At 45.4% G+C, this 27927-nt stretch overlaps 2 protein-coding genes across 2 annotated transcripts in view; both read right to left on the reverse strand.

Moving 5' to 3' along the window:
• Window positions 1–1057: 1057 nt before the first annotated feature.
• Window positions 1058–1858, reverse strand: LOC128789071 (uncharacterized). Its single transcript, XM_053944597.1, has one exon. The coding sequence runs from the start codon at window positions 1856–1858 to the stop codon at window positions 1058–1060; it is 801 nt and encodes a 266-aa protein (XP_053800572.1).
• Window positions 1859–7572: 5714 nt separating this feature from the next.
• The window catches only part of COL22A1 (collagen type XXII alpha 1 chain), a 198468-nt gene continuing 178113 nt past the window's right edge, over window positions 7573–27927 (reverse strand). Inside the window, exons 54-62 of the mRNA XM_053944725.1 lie at window positions 27745–27798; window positions 24763–24834; window positions 22922–22957; window positions 21885–21929; window positions 21423–21602; window positions 12733–12799; window positions 10861–11043; window positions 10419–10496; window positions 7573–9471 (exon numbers count right to left, since the gene is read on the reverse strand). Coding sequence (XP_053800700.1) covers window positions 9284–9471; window positions 10419–10496; window positions 10861–11043; window positions 12733–12799; window positions 21423–21602; window positions 21885–21929; window positions 22922–22957; window positions 24763–24834; window positions 27745–27798 — 903 coding nt within the window. The 3' untranslated portion in view covers window positions 7573–9283. The remainder of the gene's footprint in view (window positions 9472–10418; window positions 10497–10860; window positions 11044–12732; window positions 12800–21422; window positions 21603–21884; window positions 21930–22921; window positions 22958–24762; window positions 24835–27744; window positions 27799–27927) is intronic.

The following is a 27927-nucleotide window of genomic DNA, read 5'->3' on the forward strand; positions in this document are numbered from 1 at the left end:
GAAGAGCAAAGTTAAAGAGAGGTGGGAGGAAAATGTTGATGATAGGGGGAGAGAGAGCAAAATGAAGCAGAAAGGAGTCTCAGCATATTTCCATAATGTAACACTGATGAAGCCTTTTATGATTATGACAGGGATTCTCAGAATGTTCCCTTGCAGGAAGTTTGCATACTCATACTTTAATAGCTCTGAACACTTTCCCAGACTCAGTGAAAGTGGAAACTTTTTCTGCTAGTGCTGCCTGCTCTAAATCTGGGCTACCCCTGTGCATCACCAAGCTCCAAGCAGCTGTATCTCTCAGGTCTGCTCTGGATGGGCTGGTACATCAAACCCATGTCCATGCTGCCTCCAGGGAGTGTGACAGCCCTGACTGTGTACTCTGCAGAGCCAGCTGATGCTGCTGTTCAGGAGGAATACACTATGTCCTGCCAAAGGAATGCAGACATTGTTTGCACAATATCTTTTGGGATATGGATACAGGTTGGTTTTTTTATCCAGAGCCAGACACAAGCCTGAGCTGATCCAACCTGTGTGTTTCATGCAAAATACCAGGGAAAATGATGAGATTCTGGGCTACCTGAAGCAAAGCCAAATTCACAAATTAGTATGACCTTAAAAGCTTCCAGAAATCTCAGCTTGCACTTACTTCCAGTCCAGACTCAAGCTCCAACCCAGTGTGCAAACAAAGAGTACAGATTATTGCTATTTACATACCAGGTGTTTACCTGAGTCTATTCTTTCAGACTTGCTCATTTTCTCAGACTGCATGATTGCAACATTTCTTGAGATAAATCTATGCCACTATAAATACAAAAAGATATTATGTCCCTGGATGAGTTTTTGAGAGGTGTACACCACCGTTCAATACTAGTAAAAAAAAAAAAAAAAAAAAAAAGACTGGCAGAGAAATCACCTTACAGCAGAGAGGAAGCTTTTGATCTCCACAGAGTGATTTCACCATTTCACCAGACCTTTCTGTCTGAAACACATTTTGCTTGTGCAGATGATTTGCACAGGATAAATACATCACAGTCAGTTCAAGAGGACTGACACCAGTGTTTTAGTCTTTCCAAATCCTACGACGTGATGAGAAATAGTCTCTGATCCCTTCAGGGCCTCTGCTGCACACTTCAGGGGGAGGAATCTCCAGTGGATTCCCCTCAAAATTGCATGAGCAGTACTTGTATCCCCAGTCCAGGTTCACCAGCTCCCCAAAGGCTGCCGGAAGGGACCGTAGATGGTTGTTTCCCAGCCAAAGTGTGTGCAGATTCCTTAGAAGGCAGATATCCTCAGGAAGGCTCTCCAGTGAGTTAAAGAGCAATAGCAATGTTTCCAGTTTCTCCAGATGCCGAATGCTGGAGGGGATGCTATCTATTTTGTTGTCACTCACATCCAGAAAGGTGAGGCTCCTCAGCTGGCAGAGGGCTGCAGGCAACTCAGTGAGGCTGTTGTTGGCAAGGTGGAGGCTGTGCAGCCTTTGGAGTGCCCCCATCTCTGCGGGCAACGAGCTCAGGTTGTTGTTGCTCAGAGTGAGCCTCTCCAAGCGGCTCAAAGTGCCAATTTCAGCAGGGATTTTCTTCAAGTTGTTGGAGTCCACATAGAGGCAGGTGAGATTCCTCAGACGGCCGATCTCCTGCGGAAGCAGCTCCATCCTGTACCTCAGGCAGCTCTCTCGTTCTGGGCTCATCTCCAGCACCTGCAGCTGCTCCAAGCCAAAGACTTGTATGGGAACTGACAGCAGCTCTCTTCCAGAGATCTTGAGTTTCTTCTTCCCTTCATATTTCGGATCGTGCTCTGTAAGGTACCTCCAGAGTGGATCAGGACCCGGACAGGCACATCTGGGAGAGGCGACTGCATCCATATCCCACCAGAACAGTGGCTGGTTGAACAGAGATTGTCAGTCACAATTACTTGCATGCTCCACAGGCAGCCTCTGAGGTTTCTGGTGGATCAAGGTTCTCTGTCAGCTTTGTGCTCTGCTGGGCACGTTACCAACACACAGAGTGTTTGAGTTGCTCAGATACATCCCACTGAGTAAACATTTGGTGTTCTCACATAATCAGGTGTTTCTCTTCCTGCTCTGCAGAGCACACAAACACAGCTCCTGAGCTGTGATGTGGCCTCTCACACCTGCAACCAGTGAGCAGTGGTCAGACAGGGAAAACTGACTCTGCTTTTCAGCAGATGTGTTCAAATCTCTGCTTGTGTGTAGCTCTTTCCTTGTGGAAGCATCAAGGCTGCCTTTGCCTGAAGAATTCACATTGCCTGGGATTGCAATGGAAGCAGTAAGGCAGAGTAGATAAGGCACATGGTAAATGGGACAAGAACATGGTAAATGCGACAAGAAGAAGACAGAGTAACAGCTGCTGGCCTGGGAACTGGGAACCATTAACATATCTTGTCCTCAGGTCAGTTTGTGCCTTTAACATTCAGCAAACATAATAAAGGACCAATTTTGAAATCTGGAGGTCCTCCTCCCTCCCGCTAAGTGTGTAAACCCCTACACCATGGAGATACCATTTTTCTTGTGTTGCACTTGCTCTGGCATATTTAAAAGCAAATTTTTATTCCTTGCTGTCAAAGGCTTTGTAGATGTGTAAAATGCCAGGTTTATCCCAAGCTACTCGGCACAGCATGTCATGTAGAGAGCAAGGCATTTTTCTGGAAGGAGAAAATTGTGGGTTTGAAGCCTCAGGCTGAGAAAGCCGACCTCTTTACTACATCCTCTAATCTTTAAGCCTTTCAGCTAAAAAAACTGCTTAGGACAGCAATTTCAAATGCTTCTCAAGGAGAGAGGTCTCCTTGAGATGGAGAACCACAAACCATTAGAGGTAGAAAACAATGTGTTAGAGGTGTAGTCTAAGCAGGCCTACTAGGTCAGGTCTTGCACGTCAGCTTTGCTTTCCCAGCCTCCTCAGTTCTGATCATCTCAGACCAGGATGTTCCTGAATTTGCTGGAACCTGTGTTCCAGTACCAGGGGAGTGTGGGGCTGCACAGGTGAGTGGTAGTAGCTGTCTATTCAGACAATGCTGGCAAGAGGATTTGGGGGTTCTTGTTCAGCTCTCTCTTTTACTTTCTAGATTCTAGTGCTTTTTAACTTCGTTTCACCCTGAAATACACATTTTTAAGGCCTGGCATATACCAGCTGTCACCCATGACTTGGATTCAGAGTGCAAATACCATAATCATTTTGAAATCAAGACCTGTATTTCTTCCAAATAAATTTTCAGCATCTGTAAGAGAAAACAGTATCACTTGCCTGTGAGGCTGCTTAGCCATGTTAGGCTCCTGGGATAGAATCCTCTGGGTTGGAAGGGACCTTAAATATAATCTAGTTCCAACCCCTTTGGGTAGGGATGCCATTCACTAGACCAGGTTGCTCAGGTCCCCATCCAACCTGGCCTTGAAACCTTCCAGGGATGAATTTTACATGAAAAAAAAAAAATCAGCAGAACATAAAAAAAAAATCAGCAGAACTTGAGAGAGTCTAATAATTTTTCATAAGCATGAATGGGTACAATAACTTAGAAATATCTGTACATGAGACACAAATGCAGAAGCCAAGGAAAAGTGAGATTTTCACTTGCAGTAGAAGGTTGTTTTCCAACAGACCTCACAAATAACTGTAAAAATAAGACTCATCTCCCATCAAAAAGGTGCTGAAGAAGTTATTGCACTGAAAATAACTTCAGACTTCGGTGAAAACTATCCCCCACACTGCTAAGGGGAAAAATGTGTCTCTAAGAACACATTGTCAAATACATCTGTCCTGTGAAATAAACCAAATTGCTATATGTGCTGCCTTCTGTTTGAACATGCTTTTCTCTTCAAATCCATACCGGAGTCTTTCAGACAGCATGTCATGTAGAAACAAAGGTATGGTCAGAAAGAAGTTTCTGTAGGTTTTGGCAACGTTCTCTTGCTGCACTTTTTCAAACCTGGAGTTTGACCCTGTATTTTCCTTTACAAAGGTAGCAGGCTCTTCTCTGCTCCTTGCAGGACATCCCTTTTCCTGATGCTGATAGGAATGCTGGGAGTATGATTAATGTTCCTAATTGTCCCTTTATGCTTTCTACAAAAAGTTTATGCCACAAAATGTAAAGTAGCAAGAAATAATCTGCATTTTCAACACATAATCCCCTAGAAACCCATCAGGATGGTCTCATTCTCAGTTCAGACAAACTTCAACAACGTTGCCAGCATCAATATTGTGGAGCCAAGCCCTGCAAGGTATTCAGATGCTAACCCTTACAACAAAAATCTGCTTTGTAAAGCAACTACCAAAAGCAGTCTCCCCTTCATCACATCTTCATGCTTTTCTAAGCAGTTGTTCCCATTTCACAAGTCAGAAGACAAGTATCTACTATGTATGTGACTTCCAGGTTTAAACCAAATCAAGAAAATTAAGCAGGCTTTTTCTTGATTCAACTTCACAATCTACAAAGGTGTTGAAAGAAAAATCCAAACCTTAATGGACCGATATTGCCCTAAAGGCCTCAGCTACCAAATTTATTATGTAGGAGGCAACTGGGTGGCTGATAAAGAGACTCTTCTTCCAGCAGTTCTGCAGAAGCAGCAGCAAGGAGGATGCCTGCTGGCCTCTGGTAGATGCTCACCCCTGCACAGGGCTGCAGACTGGGGCAGGAGCCTGCCTTCAACTCCAGACTGGCTTCATCCTTTTGCTGCTCTTCCTGCCATGCCATGGAGAAGCCACCTTAACCCTCATCAGCATTGGGCTCCAGCTCACAGAGACTGAAAGTAGATTTTTTTTTCAGTCTATATTGTAACTGTTGAGTGAGTGCAGTAATTTTAAGAAAGTTTTCATTGCCCAGGGACAATACAAGTTCCTGCTATAACCTTGCCCCTCTCCCCCGAGCAGCCTGGCTGCTGGTCACAGAGCACCCAACCTGCCATCACCTGTAACATGAATATCCCCACACCAGCTCAGGGGGGATGTGAGTTATTGATGGTGGAAGATAAGGACAGCTACCAGAAGATCTCTTTTCCATGAAGATGTAGTTAATGTAGACAACACGGCTCAGAGTGCTGCAGCTGAATACTTTAGGATAAGCTGAATGGATCTCTAGGTTCTACAGCTTTCATTGGAGTCACCAAAGTGCAGATGCCACAGCTTGACTCCTTAAAGTCAAGGAACTGGACTTTGATGATCCTTGTGGGTTCCTTCCAACTATGGATATTCTATGGTTCTATGTTCTGAAACTCTGAATCTCACTGTGAGAGACTGAGCATGGGACTGAGGTACCCAGACACAGACATTTTACATTATTTGATGTGGTCTCCCCTGGGGCCACCACTGAAGCTTTGGAAAGGCTCCCCTAGGTCCTACATCATACCCTGTCAGTGTCTCTGGCCCTATATATTGTGGATGGTGACACCCAGCCATTCCTAGGCACCAAGTCCTGCTCCAGAAGCTGTCAAATGCAATCTTTAACAGGGTAGAGCTTGGTCAGTTTCCACATTAAAACACGGAATGAAGAGTGTATTTTAGGGGTTTTTTTTAAACATAATTTTTAAACTTTTTTTTTTTTTTATAATTGCTCAGAATGTAAAATCTGTGTTCATCTCCTAACCAGTTCTGTGGTCAGAGCACAGAGTCAGGGCTTAGCTGCCACAGTATTTTTATTGTCTCTATGGAATGGAAATAAAAACCCTCAGGCATTTGATACAGCTTCCAAAAAGCAGCTAATTCAAAACTGTTTAGATATTGTTAAATAATTTAACACAAAAAAAAATATATTTTCCCCAAATGATCATCTTGCTTTGTTCTGTCTTTGTAATTTGTTTATTTGACAGGCAAAAAAATTGAATGAAATAATGGTCTGTTTGCTATAATTACTGTAATTTACACATGATTTAAAAAAAGGAAAAAACAAGAGCAACTGACAGTGGTGCCATAAATCCCATGTGTTCCTTTTAAAAATCTGAATAATATAATGTCTGGCTCTCTAATACAATTTTAGCAGTATATTGCCACAGGGCCAAAACAAAATCCAACAAAAAATCAGTCTGTTACCAGGTTTAAACCTCAGACTCAGTGAACAGACTGTATGGTGATTTACCACACACTTGGTTGCAGACACAGGAACACTGAGATGCCAAAGCCACAACCTTCCCTTACTCAAGGGTGCTTAGGAGAGAGCCACCAGCACTGCTCCTGTCCTGCCTGCCACCTCCTGGCTGTGTGTTCACCTGGCACAGTGCTGGACAAACACACTGTCACCTGCTCAGGCACAGAGGCACCTGCATTTTCTGGAGGGCAGCTTCTGATCATGCCCAGGGCTATACTTGTAGGTTTACTGGCTTCCCAGATGGCAGACCTACTTTGGAAAGTAATCTCAGGCCACCTTTCCAAAGACTGCAAATACACACAAACAGACTGAAGCAAAAAACTGTGGCAGTTTTTGAATCCTCCAAATACACCCTCCTTTCTTACCTGTTATTGCAGGTGTCCTTTTAGGCACACTCCTGTAGAGCTTGCTTCTGTAAGAGGTGGCAGCTATAGAAACCTCCCTTTGATGACTAAAATCTGAGTGAGTACAAACATAGGTCTTGATCTGGGTCTGCAGCTCATGTACTCTGCTCACAGCGACAGATTCTGCCTGGTAAATGTCATTTAACTGGCTGGAGAGGAAACAAGGTTTAAGAAAAAACAGGGAAATGGCACCCACTGAATTCAGGGCACAGAGACAGTCTGGGGTGTCTCTGGGAACAGACTGAACAGATAGCCATATGTTAGGGAATATGCTGAAGCAAAGGGAATTAGGCTGCGTCCTCTTTTATGGGTAGAAAATGCTCAGAGATGTAGTCTGTGTCTCGCTCATGCAGAGTTTTAATTGCTATTAAAGATGCAAGTGTTTCCCTTGTGTTCCTAATACAGACTCTTGGAAATGGCTCCCACAGACATTCAATTGAAACAGGATATCAAAAAAGCCCTTTCATCTCCTGCAACTGGATGCCAGTGCACTGTCTCACCTACTGTGGATTGCACTAGATGTCCCTTAGAGTTCCCTTCCAACCCAAATTATTCTATGATTCTATGACCTCACAGGAGTTACAGACACTGAAATTTGTTTAACAGAACATCATTATATAGATTTCCTTTTCATGGTGCACTAGAATGTACTGAAATCTGTGACACGCATGGCGCATCAGACACACAAGATGAAAAGAGAGCCTGTAGAGATGAAGAGGTCACCATTATGACAGGAATTAAATGTCACATTTGCTTGGCCCAGTTAACATGTTTGACCTCCATAACACCTGTTCATTACCACCACATTTACCCAAAACAATGTCTCATCTATGAGATGCTCTCAAATAGAGACCCTGTTCTGCCTCACCACTGGAGGAATGAAATCTCAGCCTGGACTAAGAAAAATGCTTCTGTTAAATATGTGATCAACAAGTTTGCTTAATACTAAAATCCAGCAAGCTAGCCCAAGATGCAATACAGTAACAGATATACCATTGAGAGTTACTTAAAAGTGGTAAGCTTTTCACTTCATGGTATTTTCACTTTGATTGGTCTTTCCATAGCAAGAAACACAGTAAAATCAAATCAAAGAGTTTATTTGCATAGGAAATAGCAAAAAATAGCACCATTAAGAGCTACACAGTACAGACTTTGTTTAACCCTGGCATTTGAACTTGTTATTTAATTTCATTTTTCAGTAAAGCAGAGGTAAATTTTATCTGCTACTGGGTGGGAAAAGACTCTAAGACTGGCAAATGCTGATCTCTGCACTTTAGCCTCAGGGTATGATTCTGGGCTGGTTATCAACAGCTGTGGCTTCTGCTTGGGCTGGCCAGTTTGGAAGCACCGTGCCATATGGAGAATGTGTTAGCAGGGCAGGGTGCCTCTTTTTTGTCTCCAGAAGAGCAGACCAGATTCCCAAACACATTCAGCACTTAGTGCCTGTGTCAGGTCCATTATTCCCATCTCTCACTACAAACTGCTTTGTGCAGAAGAGGTTTGAAAATGCAGCTGCTTTGCTGGCTGGCACATATCCGAGGCCTGATCACTTCTCAGATCTGCACTTAGTGGGTGGGCATGGCTTGGTCAGAGGGTTAAGCTCACAAATTGCCTACTGTGAAGGTCTTTTCAGATTCCATCCCCTTTTTACTTTGTCTTTGCATTCTCAGGTTGATTTTGGCAATTATCTGAAAGGTAGAAAATGGCCACTGTCTGGCTTGTTGCTTTCACACTCAAAACACAATATCCCCCATGTTTCTGAACATCTCTTTGCTCTCATTCTTTCATCAGAGATTAACAGTCTCCTAGACCAGGCTGCACTATGTACCAGCCCTCTAAGTAACACAACTTGCCAAGTTATTGTCATAATGGATCAACTAAAACAGTGAATTGGGTCACAGTTGGCTTCCTGAGTTTTTAATACCAGGGGACTTTCTATGCTGCTCTGGCTTATTTTGGGGTGAAGCAGTAGTAGGGAGCTGTGCATGTTCTGACAGTGCACAGGGGATTTGGCATCCTTGACCTGACAGAGGATAACCTTGTAAATGCCTCTCCCTGACAGAGGTAAGTGAGCTCCATTTCTTGGAAAAAAACGCTCTAGTACAGAGAGGTTTAGATCTTCTGTGTTGAACCTTTAGGCCTTTACTATGAAATCCCACATGACTCCATGAAAAAGTAGCTCCTATAGAATATTGATTCATTCATTAGCAGAAGAATATTAAATTTAACAGAGATCTTCTGGAAAGCACATACTAGCTGTTCAAAATTGTCCACTGGGAGTTGGATGTACTGGAGACACCTTTTCCAGCTTTGGTATGACTTCATCTTCCTCCCTGCCATGTGGATGGCAAATAGCACCAACAATCCTATGCCTGTATGTCACAGTTAATGCCCCAGGCTGCAGGATTTGATTTCAGTTGAAAGGGTGAGGAATAAAGCTTTGGAAAGAATTAGTCAGATAGCAGATAAAAAATTTGGCATTGGAATGGTTTTGCATAAACAGTCCCACAACACATTGCTATTATATGCTTTTCAAAAGAGGAAAAAAACCACTTATTTTTAGCATTTTAATATGCCCTGATGTTAGAGAAAACAAAAAATAAGTTCACATATCACATCAAAGATAATAATAATAATAATTATAATTCATAAAAATAATCTGACCGACCGGCAGCATTTGTTGGCTTTAGAAGGCCTCCCGCGAAAGAAACGCAGCTGAAGACATTGGAGAGCTCTTGGCAGGTGTGAGGAATTCAAGTTTTCAAAACAAGTCTGGGGGTGCTCCCTGCATGCTATGGCCCTTTGACATTGGAGGGCCGGGCAGCCAGGCTTGCATAGTAAGCACACTGAGAGGGGTCACACTGTCCAGTGGCTCCCGGGGGTCCCTGGGGACCTGCCAGACCTGGCACACCAGCTTCACCTTGAGGGCCAGGAGGTCCTGGCATCCCATCTTTGGCATAACCAGGCTCCCCTGGGAGGCCTGCAAGAGAAACAAAACACCCTGGTGAGTGTCACCAGAGTGACACGCCCAGCATGAAGTACTCAGCACTGTAGCATCACAGGAGATGCCTTTGCTGCCAAACTGGGATATAGACAGCAGCTTCCATAGGTTTGGATTTGGCTAGGATGTATCTCAAGGATATAACCAGAGTGTCTCCTCTGAAATAAAGATTTTCACTCCCTATAGCAACCTTGGGATGCTCAGCTCCGATATGGCTGCTCTTCTTATACCTCCATGCTGAAGTTGTGGAGCTGCATGAGACAACTAATGACATACTGTCCTCACAGAGAGGAGGTGGGAATGGGAAAGTGGAGGCAAGAGCCAGCCTGGGGAGAAAACTCACTGGTGCAGAACATAGTAGGCACATTGCTATTTGAAGGCAATGCAAGGCCTGTCTGCCAGATGCAGACAATGGAGTTATGAGGGCTTCCCCAAGAAAGCAGTGAAGGCAAAACTTATCAATGGTTCCTAATTTCAGACTGCAGACAAACTGTACTTGCTGCTGCTTTGTCAGTAATAGTAAAGCAGAAGCTGTATCCCCAAGGCACAGGTGTTCAATATGACCTTTTATTATCTCTGAAGCTGCCTAAACCTCTGGGTTCAGCTTGGTCACAGGAAGACTCTGCCAAGGACAGAGAAAACACTTCACAGTGCATTCTAATAATTAAAGGTTCACTTTGGATTTGACCCAAAGGTCAATTAACTCAGCTGTAACTGAGATGATTCATTGTACTCATTCATCAGGCTGAGAAATAAAGGTGGCCAGATATGATGTTAATGATATAGTTCTTCCCTTTGGGCCACATCCTACAGAAATCGTGTATGTTTTTTTATGTCATCCTGATCACCTCTCTAGTACAGCAGAAACCTGTGTCCTGGTAGTGGTTCTAAGTGATGTGTTTTGTGGGGTGTTCTGAATAACACACCTGGAATTCCTGGGGGACCCATTTCCCCTCGTTGACCAATGCCAGTGTCTCCTTTCTCACCCTTTGCTCCTCTTTCTCCTGTAGAGAGGGAAAGAAAAAATATGAAGTGATGAGTGTGGTCTACAGAACTAAACACTACTATAGGTCTTCCATCCACACTGAAGCCAATATATTTGGTAAAAACAGTTCCTAATTGTGGCAAATCCTCTGAGAGACGACATTAAATGGGAATGAAGAATTGCCCCACTCTAGTTCTGGCCAGAGGTGCAACACACCAGCAATTGCTGGTCATAGTTAACACATCTGGTTCAACAGACTGAGGTGGCTTCCAACACCTGCATTTTGAGGACAATTTGTAAGCTACTAAAAGGAAAGATGGATGCCAAAGTCAAGTGGACACATCCTTTTATTGGACTGCCCCAACGCACCAAATTTCACTTACCTTTGGGACCAATTGGTCCAGGTGGCCCTTCAGACCCAGTCTGTCCAGGCCGGCCAGGCTCTCCCGGAGGGCCAGTTCTTCCTGGGAGTCCTTCCTTCCCAGGGGGACCAGGAGGTCCTGGTCTGCCATGGGATGCTTTTACCTGTGCAGGCTGTATGTGAGCCAGGATATAGGATAACTTTGCTGCAAAGAGAGGGAAATGAGTTTGTTAGACTAGAAGGACTAAGCTCCAAGAAATGGAGAGCCAGAACCAGGGGCCCAGTAAAGTCCAAGTACTGTCACAGATCAATTTTCCAGGGCCACACATTTTTTGTCCCCCCATAATCCATGATTGTGACTCCTTGATCTTCTCTAAATAATTTAAATATCATTTCTTGGTGGCCTTAAATTTCTCCTAAATTTCATACTTTATCATAAACTTTTCCCTCATCCTTTGCTCATTGTCCTCCAGGAATCTGAAATGTCCCTTCCTTTAGTTGTGCAGATCATGGATCCCTGTTCAACTAGGACCACTGCTGCTCTGAAAAGGAGAGCCTTTTCCTACTGCTTCTGTGACGCAGAGATGCTACATGGCTGGTCTGCAGGGAGAAAGCTTTCCTTGTTCCAGGCTGTTCCAGACAGGCACACACTGCCTGCCATTTCAGTGCTAAGACCTTGAACAACCATGCTGGTGTTGGCTGGGGTGGAGTTAATTTTCTTCATGGTGGCTGGTATGGAGCTGTGTTTTGGATTTGTGTTGATAATACAGAGATGTTTTTGTTATTGCTGAGCAGGGCCCACACAGAGCCAAGGCCTTTTCTGCTTTCTGTATGGCTATATTGGGTCGGAAATTGTGGGTACAGGGGAGGTTCAGAAGAGACACAGCCAGAACAGGTGACCCAAACTGACCAGAGAGATATTCCAGACCACATGACATCATGCTCAGTGTATAAAGTGAGGGGAGGAAGGAGAAAGGGGGGAGCATTTCCAGTGATGTTGTTTGTCTTCCCAAGTAACCCTTACCTGTGATGGGGCCCTGCTCTCCCTGAGATGGCAGAACACCTGCCTGCCCATGAGAAGCAGAGAGTTAATTCCTTGCTTTGTTTTGCTTCTGGGTGCAGCTTTTGCTTTCCCTATTATCTCAACCAATGGTCTTTATCTCAACCAATGAGTTTTCCAGCTTTTACTCTTCTGATTCTCTCCCTGATCCTGCTGGTGGGGGAGTGAGTGAGCAGTGCGTGGGCCTTGGCTGCTGGCTGAGGTTACACTATGACAGCAACCTTGGGAGCTCATAAAACATTCAGCATCACATAAACATTCTACAGAATAGAGGGAGAAGAGTGTTCTATCTTCTCTTCATTGATCTTAAATGCTTTCCAACTGGTGTGGATATTGAAGACTGAGAGTGTAAATAAAATCTGTGAAATAATCACCCCATTTACCTGTGATCTTTAGCATGGAACAAAATGCCTGCACCTGTGTGTCAGCTGTGTCAAGAACTGTGTGAGAAGAACTACAGCTCTGCATCTCACTGTCAATGGGCTCAATAGTGGTCTGCAATTCTCAGAGAGAAACAGCAGCCCATATCCCCTCCAGCCCCTCTTCTTTTACTGATGAGTATGAAAAGTCATAGGCAAAAATCATGAACATTTCTTCTCCAGTTGGTACCTCAAAAGAAAGTTTACTATCTACTCTGATTACTTTCTGTGCTATTGCTGGAAAAATCAAAGCCTGGGGAACTGTAAAGCACATTTCATTTTACACATCTTCCAAGCAAGCTTGCTGTAGTACTACCTTCCTTAAGCAGGAGAGGTTCAGGCGCCAGCACAGCTATGGAAAGCATCTTTCATACTCTCAGATCCATCTTCTGGCTTCCTGGTACTGACTACTTACCATCTAGCTGCTTGGATAACTCCTCTTGGATGAGTCTCCTCAAAGTCTCTAGAGATGGGGGTTCTCCCTAAAGAGTCAGAATCACAGTGATGAGACTAGATAACCACAGTAAAGGGATCAGATAGTTATAGGACAAGGGGGAACAGTTTTAAACTAAAAGAGGAAGGATTTAGATTAGATGTTTGGAAGAAATTCTTTACTGTGAGGGTGGAGAGGCACTGGAATGGGTTGCCCTGAGAAACTGCAGCTGCCCCATCCCTGACAGTGTTCAAGGCAAGCTGGATGGGCTTTGGAGCAATCTCACCTAGTGGGTGGCATCCTTGCCTGTGCTGGGTGGGGAGTTGGAAGTAGATGATCTTTAAGAGTCCCTTCAACCCAAAACACTCTGTGGTTCTATGATGTGCAAACTAAGACCTCCACAAAGGGCTCAGCACATGCCATGCCATCACCCACAGCACATACAGGGCTGCAGGGTCTGCCTAAAAGAGGAATGTAGAGGGACTCCAAACAATCGAAGAATCAGCTGGGCTGGAAAAGACCTCTGAGATCATAAAGTCCAGCCTTTGACTGAACACCACCATGTCACCATGTCGCCATGTCACCATGGCACTGAGTGACACGTCCAGTCTTTCCTTAAACATCTCCAGTGACTCCACCACTTCTGTGGACAGCCCATTCCAGCATCTAATTATCCCTTCTGTGAAGAAATTCTTCATAGTGTCCAAAATAAACGTCCCTGGCACAGTTTGAGACTATGTCCTCTTGCCCTATCACGAGCTGTCTGGGGGAAGAGATCAAACCCCATGTGGATAGATCCTCCACTTAGGCCATTATAGAGCAATAAAATCTCCCCTGAGCCTCCCTTTCTCCAAGGTGAACAACACCAGCACCCTCAGTCTTCACAGGAGCTGGGCTCCAGATTTTCACCATCTCTGTTTCCTTCTCTGGAACTGCTCCAGAACCTCAATGTCATTCCTGAACTTAGGGGCCAGAATATAACTGGAAATAGAATATAACATGTGGTCTCCCCAGTGCCCAGCACAGAGGGGTAATCACCTCCCTGGTCCTGCTGGCCACAATAATGCAGACACAGAAGGCCAGGAGGCCACCTTCGTCCTTGCCCACATGGACACATGCCAACTCACATTGGGCTGATGTCAGCCGGCAACCCCAGGAACTTTCCTGCTGGGCAATATTCCAACCACTCTGCTACCAGCCTGGGGCACTGTAGGGCTTTGTTGGGAACTGAACACCACAGGGCACAGGGGTCACCACTAGTGACCACACACCAACTCACTGCAGCTCCATTCACAGCCACTCTCTGGACACAGCCATCCTGACAGTTCTTAACCCAGCAAAGAGTGCCCCTGCCCAAGCCCTGGACTGATGGCTTTTCCAGGACTGTGCTGTGGGAGATGGAGTCAAAGGCTCTGCTCAAGTCCAGAAAAACTCCATGTACAACTTCTCCCTCAGCCCTGAGGTGGGTCACAAACACCTCAAAGGGTATCATGTTGCTCAGACAGGACCTGCCTTTACTATACCCACATTGACTGGGCCTGATCCCTTGCTCATCCTCTCTGGGCTGTGTGATCCCCCTCATGATGATCTGCTACAGAATCTTGCTGGGCCCTGAGATCAGGCTGACAGGCCTGCAGTTCCCCTCGTCCTCTGGGCAGCCCATATGGGCATGGGTGTCACACTGGCACCTCCAGCCATGTGGGACCATGTAACTGGTCAGGACTGATAATAAAGGATGGAGAACAGCTTAGTGAGCTCTTCCGCCAGCTTGTGAGCACTCTTGGGGGACTACCAGCCAATCCCATAGATTTGTCAGTGTCTCAGTGGCTCTGCAGGTCACTAATGACTTCCACCAGGATTACAGGGGGTCTCATCTGCTCCTCGTCTCTGTCTGCCAGTTCAGGGGACTGCTTGTCCTCTGCAGAATTGATCTGCCTGTTGAAGACTGAGGCAAAGAAGGCATTCAGTAGCTCAGCCTGTTCCTCATCCTTCATAACCATATTTCCGCTGCACATCCAATAAAGAATGGAGATTTTCCTTGGCCCTCCTTTTTTGTTAATCTTTGTAAACAAACACTTTTAATTGTCTTTTACAGTAGTGGCCAGATGAAGTGCTAACGGAGCTTTTGCCTTCCTGATTCTCTTTCTACATGAGGTGGGGGCCAAGTGTTGGGACACACTGGGTGGGGCTGGGTGGGAAAAGCAGTTTGGCAGAGCACAGGGCTTCTTTGGCGGATGTGTAGGAGAGGAACATACAAGGTGGGAAAAGGGAGAGCAACAGATCATTGGGAGAGGGAAAAGCATAGCAAAAGTCAAAAGGCAAAGGCCTAAAGCAGGCCTTTGTGACCAAGGACATCTCCATGTCTTTCCGTGACAAAGGGTGGCTGTGCCCACCAGGCCTTTGTGATCCGCGGCTGCATCATGCCCAGAGGCCATTGTGACACGGGTCTGTGTGGTGACCCGGAGGGCTCTTGTAGGGCCAAGCATCTTGTGTTGTCACTCCCAGGAGAGCGGTTCTCTGAGGAGGCAGCAGTTCTCTCATGAGGCAGCAGCTCCTCAGGAGGAAGCAGCTCTGCAGGGGGCCCTTGGCCAGTGTTCGTCAGAGCACCGCCAAGATGTCCAAGAGACAAGAGGCGAACGCCCACTGCCCATCCCGTGAGGGGCAGCCTCTGCCGTCCAAGAGGCGATAGGTGAGGGATAGGACTGGAGGGAAAGGCTGTAGTGGGACCTGGTGGAGGGCTGGGGGCAGAGACCATGAGCCAGGCCTGGCTCCAGGCCGTGCACTGGGGAGGAGCTGGTGCCAGGACAGCCTGGGTGAAGGAATGGCCCAGAGACTGCGAGTGCAGCTGGGAACCCAGCCCAGCCTGGGCCACCACCTGCCTTGGGGCAGCACCTGCCTTGGGGCCAGAGCTGAGCTCACCACCATGAGGAGGGACAGCGTGCCCACACAGCTGCATTGCGTGCCTCCCCCTGCTTCCCACAGGTGCCTCAGAGGCCACTGCAGGCAGCAGCAGAGGTCACGTAGGTGACCATCATGCCCCTCCAAGAGGACAGACTGGTCCCCAGACAGGACACAGCATAGGGACCCAAAGGACTCAGAAAACAGGAGGACAGCCTGGAGGGAGGGCACTCACTGCCCCACAGTGACACAGTCACACGGCCACAAAGATTGTCCGTGTCAGACTTGCCACCTCTCCACGGCCCTCCATTACCAGTGACACTTGCCTGCCAGCTCAGCCCTCAGCTGCCAAGAGCAGCCTCGGCACGGATCAAGCTGTCCCCTCTGCCAGCAGCGCCAGCAGCCTCTGGGTCTTCTCCCAGAGGCAGAGCGTGGTCTGCCGGTGCCATAGCCAGCAGCCACCGAGACCTAGTGTCACCTTCTCCATGGGGCACTATGGCTGCTGACAGGGCACAGAAACACCTTCCCCAGACAGCTCAGCTGAAAGGCTCTGGCGAGGGTCAGCGGCAAGGCAGGGCCATCACCTGCCACCCCTGTGATGTGCAGGTGGCACGCCGCTCCTCACAGGGACCCAGTCTGCTTGGAACCACCTGGAGCACACCGAGAGAAGCTCACTGACGTGCAGGAAGAGCAGGGTGGCAAAACCTACAGAGTCTCATTTAGAGGCCTCACCCCTTGTTTGTATGAAGAAAGGTCCACCAAGTCCACCAGCACTCAGGAGCAGTCAAGTCTCTGCCAAGAGGTAGATGCAGAGACCCAGGGGATGCACAGATCTTCCAGCTTGAACAAAGACTCTACCACAGACACTGGAAACTCCTCTGAGCTCTTTTCTACTTCCCAGTTGCCAGAGCAGAAGTTTGGCAACTCACAGTGCTGGGAGACTTCTCCAAAAGGGCCAGAGGAAAAGTGGGAAGAGGAAGCGCTCCCAGAAACAGAGGCTTCAGGAGACAGGGACAACAACCCACAGGGTGCATCCCTTCCCCCTCTCAAAGTGTCAGAGTCTGAGGCAGCAACTTCTGACCTGGACAAAGATCACTGGGATGAGGGGCACAATGAGCTTTTCCTTATGGATATTCTCCGTTCAGTCAGAGAGAAAAGGAAAGGTTTCTACCAGGCTGGGCCTGGGAAAGAGTTTCAAAGGAATGTAAATAATTCACCATCTTTCTTGTTGTTCACATTGCTTATAGATACGTTCTGCCACCGTGCGTCATTCACAGAGCACCAATGGTGTGAGATGTTTTTACTTTAAGACCAATGAAATTGGTCTGTACTACGTTCTCTATAAAAAGAGCGATGCATTTGAAATAAATCAGATGAGTTCAGTTCCTCTCGCCTTTTGAACTGGAGTCTCTCTGTTCCCGTCCTGCCTCAACGGTGACATTTCCCCATGTCAGAGCCTGAAGAAACCTCATGCTTCTCAGCTTCTCCCTCATCTGGAAGCTCCTGTGAGAAGAGGGGAATTCATCAGCTGCCTGAGCAAACCACACACAGCAAGCTGCTGTGCACGGGGCCTGAGGATGCTTCAAAGTATCCCCTGACTATCTCAGCAGAGGAGCTGGAGAAGTTGGAGGAAGACATCCTCTCCTCCCTGGATGCATAAAGCCCCTTGGTAGAGCACAGCCTTTGCAGCGGGACAAAAGACTGTATAGGAGAGACCAAAAACTACGCACAGCTCGTGCCTCCAGACCTGTTTGAAGAGCTGTGGTCTCTCTTTAACAAGGATGCACCATCCAGGGACACTCGGATAGACCAGCTACTGGCAAAGTGGGAGGAAGAAGAGCTTCCTGACAGAGACACTGCAGGAGAGGGGGACAGTGATCCAGAGAGCATGCTGTCCCCACCACTGCAGGAGGATGGAGCAGAGCCAGCAGCTTCTCCCCTGGACAGCGATCCCTGCGACGAGGGGCACAGTGAGCCTTTCCACATGGCACTGCCGGAAGACTCGAAGATGTTTGCAGTTTGTGCCTCGCCAGCTGAAACTGCGGAGGAGGTTGACACAGAGGGCCTGGAGGCTCGATGTGCCCAGGCTGCCCTTCTCCAAGAAAAGCCCTCTGGGGCTTTTGTGATGGCTGTGGCTTGCCTGGTGCCTGCTGAGCCCCAAGTACACCAGGTCCCTGCTTCCACTGCTGGCATAACCCCAGTCCCACAGTCCTTGGCCCCACGGCGATGGTGCTCCATCACCAAGGCGGCCCGGCAGGCTCTGCGACGGCTTTTCTCCTTCAGCTGCTTCAGGGGGCAGCCAGAGGAGTGAGCTCAGTGCCAGCATTAGGCAGAGCCCCAAAGATGACTGCTCACCCTTAGGCGACAAGTTGCCAAAGGTGGGTCCTGCTGCCAGCCCCAGTCCCTCACCCCCAAGCCAGCAGCAAGGCAGCCTCATCAAGGAGAACTTGCTGATGAAGGGTGACAGTGCTGCCATGTAGAATCCCACAGAAGTTGATTCTAGGCCCAGTCTGCATTAAGGGGTGCATCCCTCAGGCTGCATTAAGAGCTGGTAAATTCTCCTTGGGCCTCAGCATTGTAGGATAGGAAGGTATGCCCATCCTCCTTTCACATGGAAAATAGGAGAATGCCTCCCTGGATACCCCTAATATGGAATGGAGAAAAGTGTTGATCCTGGAACAGCAACACCTCCAAAAAAAACCACTGGGACCCCCAGCACAGAGAAGCACAGGGTGAGGAAGGACTGTCAGGAGGCTGCTAGAGCCAAGTGCTTGGATTGTCATCTGCTTGATCTCTCCCTCACCCTCTCTTTTCCCCTTCTTTTCATCTCGCCCTCCTCTTTTCTATCCCTTTCTATCTCTCTAACCTACATTCATTGTTAAATAAAATTCCCATTGTTAACTTTGGTAGATGGTCTCCTTGGCACCGTAATTCAGGCAGAGGCATCTCTCACTAATTGCATCTTAACAGTACCACACATCTGCACACAGCACTCGAGGTGTGGCTTTCCCAGTGCCCAGCACAGAGGCACAGCCACCACAGGGGGACAGCTCTGGTCCTACTGGCCACACTAAGGAGACTGCTGGCCTCCTTGGCCAACTGGGCACACACTGGCTCATGTTTGGCCAGCAATCCCAGGACCCTTCCTACTGGGCAGCTTTCCAGCCACTCTGCCCTCAGCCTAGGGCACTGCAGGGCCTTGTTGGGACACAAGGGCAGCATCAAGGCCTGTCTCTTCTTGCACCTTGTTCCACTGGCCTTACATCATCCATCCAGTCTGTCTACATCCCCCGAACAGAGCCTTCCTACCCTCCAGACACTCCCACGCACCGTGGTGTCATCACAAATTTACTACTGAGGGTACCCTCAATGCCCTTGCCTACATCAGCAGGACACACTGAATGGGACTGGGCTCAGGGGACACCGTTAGTGACCAGACGCCAACTCGTTGTAGCTCCATTTCCCTCCACTCTCTGGGCACAGCCATCCTGACAGTTCTTAACCCAGCCAAGAGTGCCCCTGTCCAAGCCCTGGGCTGATGGCTTTTCCAGGACTGTGCTGTGGGGACAGAGTCAAAGGCTTTCTCAGTTTTCAGCCTTCTAGCAAACCATTGGCTCAGTGGTTTAGGCAGGGAACCTGGACTGAGGGCACTAGTTGCAGCACTGTTCCTGTCACCATCCTTATGAAAATCTCCTTCTTAAGCACTCATAGGACAAGTTGTAGAAATCACATGAGGAGACATCTCTCCCCTACCAGATCACAGTGGATTTCCTAAGTTCTTTTTCATCATGGCACGTTTCCTTGCAGAGAGATGTACATGTGCCCCAAAGGTTCTAACGCTGGCTATCTGGACTTCCTGAAAACACCCACATTAGAACACTCATACTGGATGTATGCCCTGCCAAAAGGCCTTATCTCAGGTAACAGAAGCCAGTTAATGTATATGATACTTATTCTTCCAGTACAAGATTTTGTCTGATTTCAGGCTGTTGAAGGGAGACAGAGGATGTGGCTATCTGGCCTTGGCCCCCTACCCAGCTCCCAAGGTACAGTATCTTTCATCCTCTCTCTTAGTTCTTTTGTGCTGTTGCTGTTGTACAGCTGTAATAGCTGTAAAAACTCAAAGTAATGTGAACTACAACTCTGGATGATGCAACTAAAAAAATTATGAAAGCATTTTTGATAGGTGGAAGAATTTTTTAGATTGTGGCTTTCCAAGTAAATAATAATAAAAAAACAGGTTTTAGGGTTGCCAGGCTCTTGCCTTTGCAAGAAGTCAAAAGAAAATTGTAGCTACCTTTAAACAATAAACCATTTTCAAACAGCAAGATCAAGTATTTTCTTTTATAAATCAGAAGATGAGATATTCCACTTGAAATACATTTTTCATTTCTTTTGGCTAAAATCGTTCTTTGCATTTTTGTCAGTTTTGAAAATACTTCTGGTCAACCCAAAGACTGCATTCTTTTGTGCATCAACTGCTTGCAAAAGTGTTGCTTTTCCCTCACACTTACTCTTTTAACATACAAGGATGCAGTTTGTGTTCTCTATGTTTATAAAAACCTAGTGAGCGCTTCTGAATCAGAAGTTATTCTTCATTAAAAAATGAGATCTTATTAAATAGCTAAGTGACATTTCAATTTTTATCAATAGCATTGCTGATAAATACAGAGTTGGTCTACTTACTGCCTCCTTCCTGACACAAATTTTGCATGAGAAAAAGATGTGTCGCTGGTGACAAAAGAAACAATTTTATCATTAAGTACTAAGCATTTTTGATGGCTGCTAGTGTATATCTCACTAAGCAAACATAATTGTGGAGCATACTTTAAAGGCTTACAAATTATCTTTTCAAGTTTTAACCTTATTAGTTAAATTAAGTTTCCACAATCATCACTTGATTTCACACACGAAGAAATGCTTTATCTAAAATTTAGTCAGTTTTTACATCAGAGATTATTCTCCATTTATTCTCCTCTGAGATGATCTCCAATTCATCCTCAGGATGGGCACATTGGCTTCACTGCTGTTGGTAGTTTTTCTCATTCTGCAACATAAACCACCCTCAGGCATTCTCAATAGTGAGGATGTTTCCCAACAGGGGGGAGGAAAAAAAAAGAGGGAGAATATTAAACAAAAATAGTATTTCATGAATTCTGATGAGCTGACTACAGAATTTCCAGGAATAGAGCAGTGACCTTTCCACGGCTCAGCATTTTGTCTTTCATAACAACCAGCAGCAGAGAAAGGTGTTAGTCCTCTGTATGAAGTGCTACACATTATTGCCCTCATAAAAAAATCTTTTTTTACACTCCAGTGTCATGGCCACCATCACAGCACCTGATTTAGGCATTTAGGGTAAAAGGTACCAGCAACTGGCCACACTGATTACGGGTCTGGATTATTTAGCTCTCCTGAAGTGCAAGTCAACAACCCCACAAGCCTTTCCCAACTTCCACACGTGGAAGTGTCCAAGGCCAGGTTGGACACAGCTTGGAGCAACCTGGTCTAGTGGAAGGTGTCCCTGTCCATGGCAAGGGGATGGAACTAAATGGTCTTTAAGGTTTCTTCTAACCCAAACCACTCTATGATTCCATGATTCCCTGAGATGTGCTATGGCTCCCCTTTATGGGTATCAAGAACTAAAAGCCCTGCCTCCCTGTTAAAAAAACTCTCCTGCTCCCATTTCTGTCAGCCTCAAGGTACTCTGAGGCACTTTTCTGATCCCCGTGGCAGCAAAATTACTGGACAAAGCCTTTCTCTGGCAACCTTACCCTTGGTCCTGGAAATCCTGGCTGTCCCGGAGGACCGGGAGGTCCAACGTGCCCAGTGTCTCCTGGAGGTCCGTGGGGACCCATCAGTCCCGGATGGCCCTTATGACCAGGTATCCCGGGATCACCTGGAGGACCCTTTTCTCCTTGAAGGCCTTTTTCACCTTTGATGCCAGGCTCGCCCTAAGTGAAGAGGAGGACATTACCACCACAAAATAAGAAGCAAACTTCTGATTTCCAAACACAGAGAAACACTTACAGCTGAGCTGGTAAAGTTGCTGAGTGCAACATCTGGTGCACTACAAATGAACCACAAATTGTTCTGATGGAGAATGATTAAAGAGAGACCTGGAAGACTGGGAAGCACTGGCTTCACTTTTGAATGACCTCTGCCCCCAGGCCTATCTCAAAATAGCTCTCTCTATTTCAACATTATGAAATAACTGGTAATGCTCTCCAACTTACCCTCTCTCCTTTGGAGCCAATTGCACCCTGTTTCCCTGGTGTGCCCTGCAAAAAAGGTAAACATAAAAGAACCATCCATAATAAGCGTAAATAACGAAACATAGGCCTTTGTAATGATTCCTGTGACCCCAGGAAAATTTATTTCCATGACAACCCCACATGGAGAGAGAGCTTTTTCTTTTGCTCTCAGTTATCAACAATTAAAGGAAAAAAAAAAACCAAAAAAACCAAAACAAAAACAAACAAACAAAAAACCAAAACAAAAAAAAAACAACAAAAAAACTAAACAAAAAAAAAAGCCCCCCCCAAAAAATCCCAAAGAACAAACAAACAAACAAAACCACAAACAAAAACAACAACAAAACCCTAACCACATGACAAGCAGGTTGAAGAGGGTAAGAGGGTAATTCTCTCCCTTCACACCCCTTTGGTGAGACCCCACCTGGAGTGCTGTGTCCACTTGTGGTGCCAGAATATAAGCAAGGCCATGAACTGTTAGAGCAAGCTCAGATGAGGCCACACAGATGCCCAGAGGGCTGGAGCACCTCTTCTGTGGATTCAGGCTGAGAGAGCTGGAGTTGTTCAGCCTGAAGGAGAGAAGGTTCTGGGGATACCTTCAAATCCCTTCCAGTACTAAAAGGGAGTTTATAAGAAAAATGGGGATGAACTTCTTTGTCAGGGACTGTAGTGATAGGACAAGAAGTAAATGGCTTCACAAACAGAGAGGGTGATACTTGGTAGGAATTTTTCACTGTGAGGGTGGTGAGGCACTGGAACAGCCTGTCCAGAGAAATTGTGAATGTCCCATCTCTGGAACGATTCAAAATCAGGTTGAATGGGGTTCTGAGCAACCTGGTCTAGTGGAAGGTGTCCCTGCCCTGGGCAGGATGGGTGGAAATAGATTATATTTAAGATCCCATCCAACCTAAACCATTCTATGAAAAAAAACCCAATTTGTTGCAACCCTGGTAACACCCTTGATGATTTTTTCCCTGTGACACCAGTCTTAGATTGAAACAATTCTGAATTTAACTTACCTCTTTTCCAGGAGGACCTTTCTCTCCTGGTTCTCCCTAACACACAGAGAAAATGGATTTAGCATCACACTAGAGGACTTGGAAGAAAGGCTCTACCTAATAACCACAAGTATTACTTTGTTTTAACAACACAAGTTTTCTTCTACACAGTAGCAGGTTTGCATGCTCTATCCTTATCCTACTGCTATTGGTCATTCCTGGATAGACACATCCTGTTACTTGGGAAGCATCTCTTAGTGAATTTGCATCCCATGTAAACATAAATAACAGGAAGTAACCAGCTGAGGGCAGATGTTTCACTGGAAGTGTGTTCTTGCTTTCCATACATTTTGTTCCTTTTTCTTACCAACATTTCCCAAAGCTTCATATACTTTATCTGGTCTTGTTTAATTTAAGGAGCACCAGCATTACACCCATAACTGTCTGAAGATGTAAATGAAGTAAATTTTGTCAGTAGAAGTACCATCTTGTATTACACCAACTGGAAAAACACATACAGAGGTTTAAGGAATTTTAAGCCTAAGAGCTCACCTGTCTTTCAGAACTATATTAAATAATCTTAATTTGAATAAGTGCTCTTGTAGAATTATTTATAAATATCTCTTTAAATTATTTTCTTTGCATTTTAATGTGATAATTAGACAGTATATTTTCCATTTTAGTATTTATAATATAATTTAAAACTATTTTTAAAATATCACTGCAGTCCTGAACTTCAGATAAAGCAAAATGAACATTAAACTATTTGTTGTTGAAATTCTGGCCACTTTCCCATGTAATGTATAGAAAAAAAATAATCTTTCTAAGTCTGTTTGCAGCCAACACACATGATCATATCTATCACATGCATGCAGGTGATATTTTTCCCTGGAAACATAACATCTTCAGCTGTGTTAGCATCCATACATGTATCCATGAGGAATGGAACTAATCAGAGATGTGTGATCCAAATTAGGCTGCATTTAAACTCACTTGAGTTTTCCTTAGGCCCACTTCAGTTTTAAATGGGCACTATGTTTGCTGCTTAAAATTAATTGTCCAGAGAAGTATTTCTTTCTTCTCTTTGCATCCAAAAGCTCCCTTTCAAATTATAAAATTAAATATTAAAAAATACAGAAGAAAAAAAGAACCATCCTCTGGAAGATTCAGCTCTGCTAGAGACACACAAAAATATTTTAAATTATCTTTTTTTGTCACAAGAAATCTAGAAACAAAAAAAATTACCTAGCATTCACTTTTTCCGTCCTTCCAGTGGAATTTAACATCTTCTACTCACCTTGAAAGGTCTAAAGATATTGGATTCTGAGGCTGTGATACTGTCATGGGTATAGGTTTATTATTTATTATTTTAGATCACTTTGGGTGATATATGAATGTTTTAATTGCAATATACCTCTGTTGCTGGCAACAAAGGAACTTCCCTCACAATAGCAAATATCAGAAATACCTGTATTATTATCATCACTCACAATTTCCCTATTTAGTTCCATCTAAAGTTCATGCAGAGGTGTAGTCTGAGAACTTAAATACCATACCTGTATTAAGAAGACTATTGAAACAGTCTGATTAATGCACACATCATCAGGGCTGACTGGCAGGTACCAGCTCCATACATGAGATTATGGTTGCTCATCCATATGAAAAATGCTATTTTTGCAGTCTTTTTTTTTTTTTTTTTTTTTTTTTTTTTGCAAGTAAAATTATATGGCTTCTGGACTTGTTAGATATCCTGCTTATGCTTTTTTTTTTTTACCTAACTGAAGATGACCATGTCCCATCTTCCTGTCTAACCTTTAAAAGCAGGTAAAGAGAGGATCTAATCCATCCCCAGACATACTTACAGGTGGTCCTCGGGGGCCTATAAAGCCAGGGAGTCCTGGGCTGCCTGCTTCTCCTTTATTTCCTTTGGGACCCTTAGGACAGAAATGAGACAGACACTAGCAGACCTTTCCCCAACACCTCTTTCCCAGAGCATTCATTTACAGATACACTGGAACTGGGAAATTTCATTTTAGCAGCAGGACTCCCAAAAGTGACAAGGAAGAACAAAGTATTTTAGAAAAGCAGGTTGCAGGCACCGTAGTTGCCTTATTAATAAGCTACGCAGAGTCCCTGGGATAAGATGAAAAGGGACAATTATGGCAGGGGCAGGAGGTGTGTTCCATGGGTGTTGTGGTGTCACATGGTTTATAAGAGGTGTTGAGAGTGGAAATGCTGTGATGGGTGATGAACAGGGAAACAATGCAGGTGGTCATACTGCTCAAATCCAAGATTACAACCAACAGACAGCTACAGGGGTTCTCCTTTGCCTTTATTTACAGGTTCAATTTATGTCTCTTTCACTTATCTCTTGTGATATTCTGTCAAACTGTCCCTTTTTCCTTTTAGATCAGGGCAGTTGAAATGACAGCTCATGATACAGAACTTTTTAGTGCACACTTCTGATGTGGTTTTAACTCTTAGTTTAACCTTTACTTTCAGAATTTTGTCCCCTGTTTTTCCAGTTCAGAATGCAGCCCTTTTTCTTCTTAGAATAAAACTCATGCAAAGTAAGCACCAATGAGCCTGTCAAGCACAAAGCACATGGATGTGGGGTGTGCAACTTGCCCTGGAGACTTCAGGGGCTGGATTGTGTTGCTGTATGTGGGCTTAAGCATGAGCAAATGTGAATTGTGATGGGTTCTGTCAAACAGCAAATGCAAAAGGAGAAGGCTCCTGGCAGGTTTTACCTTGTGATTACAAGTCAGCAATGGTGAAGGTGGAAAAAAAAATCCTTATTGCCATGATAACCTTCCTCACCTTCCTTTTTTTTCAAAATAGAAATATGAAATATTGGCTTGTCACACCACACTGTGAAGGAAATTAGTGCATTTCAAAATAAATGGATTTATGTACAGCACAAGGAGACACTTCTCATAATAACCTTTATGAAAAGGAGAGGATTCATTTTAATGACAGAGAATGATAATGATGAGATGACTGTCTGTTCTGCTGACCAACACTGTCTCATCATTTCCCCTTCCTCATCCATCTGACTTTATCCCTTTTCAATCTCCTATGTTATTTTTGGACTCTAAATCCTCTGGAGCAAAGGCTGCTGTGGTGCTGTTTGTGCAGGAAGCTGCCTGTGAGTCCCTGGGTCACATCATATAGGTACTGTGATAACACTATGATGATTAAAATAATAATCCCCACTTGGCATTCACAAGGCATCCCAAAGCCACAGTGACCTGATAAAGACCTAGAAAGTAAAAAAACAGTGATAGGAACTGGGAACAGGGGTGACAAAAAGAAGAAGTTTGAAAAGGCAAGAGCAAGGATCCATGGGGCAAGAAGCAATGGCAGCAGTCCCAGGAAGGTAAGAAGAGCTTATGTCAAGAACAAAAAGCCTGTGGCATTTGTTTTTTGGTGCAGAAGGGCTCTCAGACTGCAGCACCCTGTCCCACCTTCCCACACAGAAAGGTGGAGTCCCGTTCTGGGCCCCTCAGTTCAGGAACGATGTCGAGATGCTTGAATGCATCCAGAGGAGGCAACGAGGCTGGTGAGGCGCTTGGAACACAAGCCGTGTGTGGAACAAACGAGGGAGCTGGGGGTGTTTAGGCAGGAGAAAAGGAGACTCAGAGGTGACCTTATCAGTCTCTACAGCTTCCTGAAAGGTGGTTGTACTCTGAAACCAACTTCCTGAAAGAGGGTTGGTCTCTTTCACCATGCAGCACTGACAGAATGAGAGGTCACAGTCTCAAGCTGTACCAAGGGAAACAGGTTGGATATTAGAAAAACGTTTTTTATGGAAAGAGTGATCAAGTACTGGAATTGTCTGCCCGGGGAGGTGGTGGAGTCACCATCCCTGGATGTGTTTAAAAAAAGACTGGATGTGGCACTTGGTGCCATGGTTTAGTTGAGGTGTTAGGGCATGGGTTGGAGTCAATGCTCATGTAGGTCTCTTCCAACCTAGTGATTCTGTGATTCTGTGGATTCTCTGAGACATCCCTGCAGATGCTTGATCAAGGCACAGGTCTGTGGTGAGGTTGGGCTGGCTTTATGACTTTGCAAGGGTCACAAAGAGTGAAGTCCTGCTGCAGCTTTTCACATTCCTCCTGCTCTGCCTTTGTTTTCATGATAATCCCACAGTCCAGCAAGCTGTACTGTCTCCATGGGCAAAGAGAGGGAAGAGCCTTGCATTGTGATAGATACTACTGGGCACAAAGGAATATTTGCATGGATTTGCTGAATTCTGGACAATTTTCAGCAGTGGAACAGAGGAAAAAAAAACACAAAAAAACAACCAAACCACCATCCTTCTTACAGCTCTTCATTTCCAAGCTGTTCTTTCTCACAGGGTGGCCTCAGGGGAGTTTCATTATGCTTCCTGATCCTAGTTTACTGCCCACTGTCTGCTCTTCCTTCAAGTGCCTGTGAGGATTTTTCTGCTGCCACTATTCCTCAATGGCAGCCTGCCAACTCCCTGAGGCCCTCTCCTTCCTTGTGACAACTCTCTGTTGGCTGCATGCTCTCTGCTTAGCAAAATTAAATCTACTGGTGAAGATGAGGTATGCCAATCTTTTTTCCATGCTAGGCAATCAATCATTTCCATTTGCTGTGAACACTTAACTTTCACTGGGAAAAGTGATGACCCAGCTAGCATCTCAATTCCAGGAACATAGCCAAACACCCTTCAAAACTGTGGCCAGCTACTGATTTTCAGATCACCCATCTTCAGACATGGAAACCTCAGGGATGGTAACCAGCTACACTAATCCACTCCACCTACACTTCATCAGTCACCTCTCCTGGCTGCACCAGTCTCCCTTTGTGGTACTTACTGGGATACCAGCTGGGCCAGGTTCTCCTGCTGATCCAGGCACTCCATTCTTGCCCTGTGTGAAAAGAAAAAAGGTTAGTGATGTAATGCATGCTAAAACTAGAAATATTCAGCTACACCTACAACAGCAGGGATTTCTGTAGCATTGTTCAGTCTCCTCTCCTGAAAGTATCTTATTTCCAAT

The sequence above is a fragment of the Vidua chalybeata genome, chromosome 1 (assembly GCF_026979565.1).
Source record: "Vidua chalybeata isolate OUT-0048 chromosome 1, bVidCha1 merged haplotype, whole genome shotgun sequence".
Classification (NCBI taxonomy): Eukaryota; Metazoa; Chordata; class Aves; order Passeriformes; family Viduidae; genus Vidua; species Vidua chalybeata.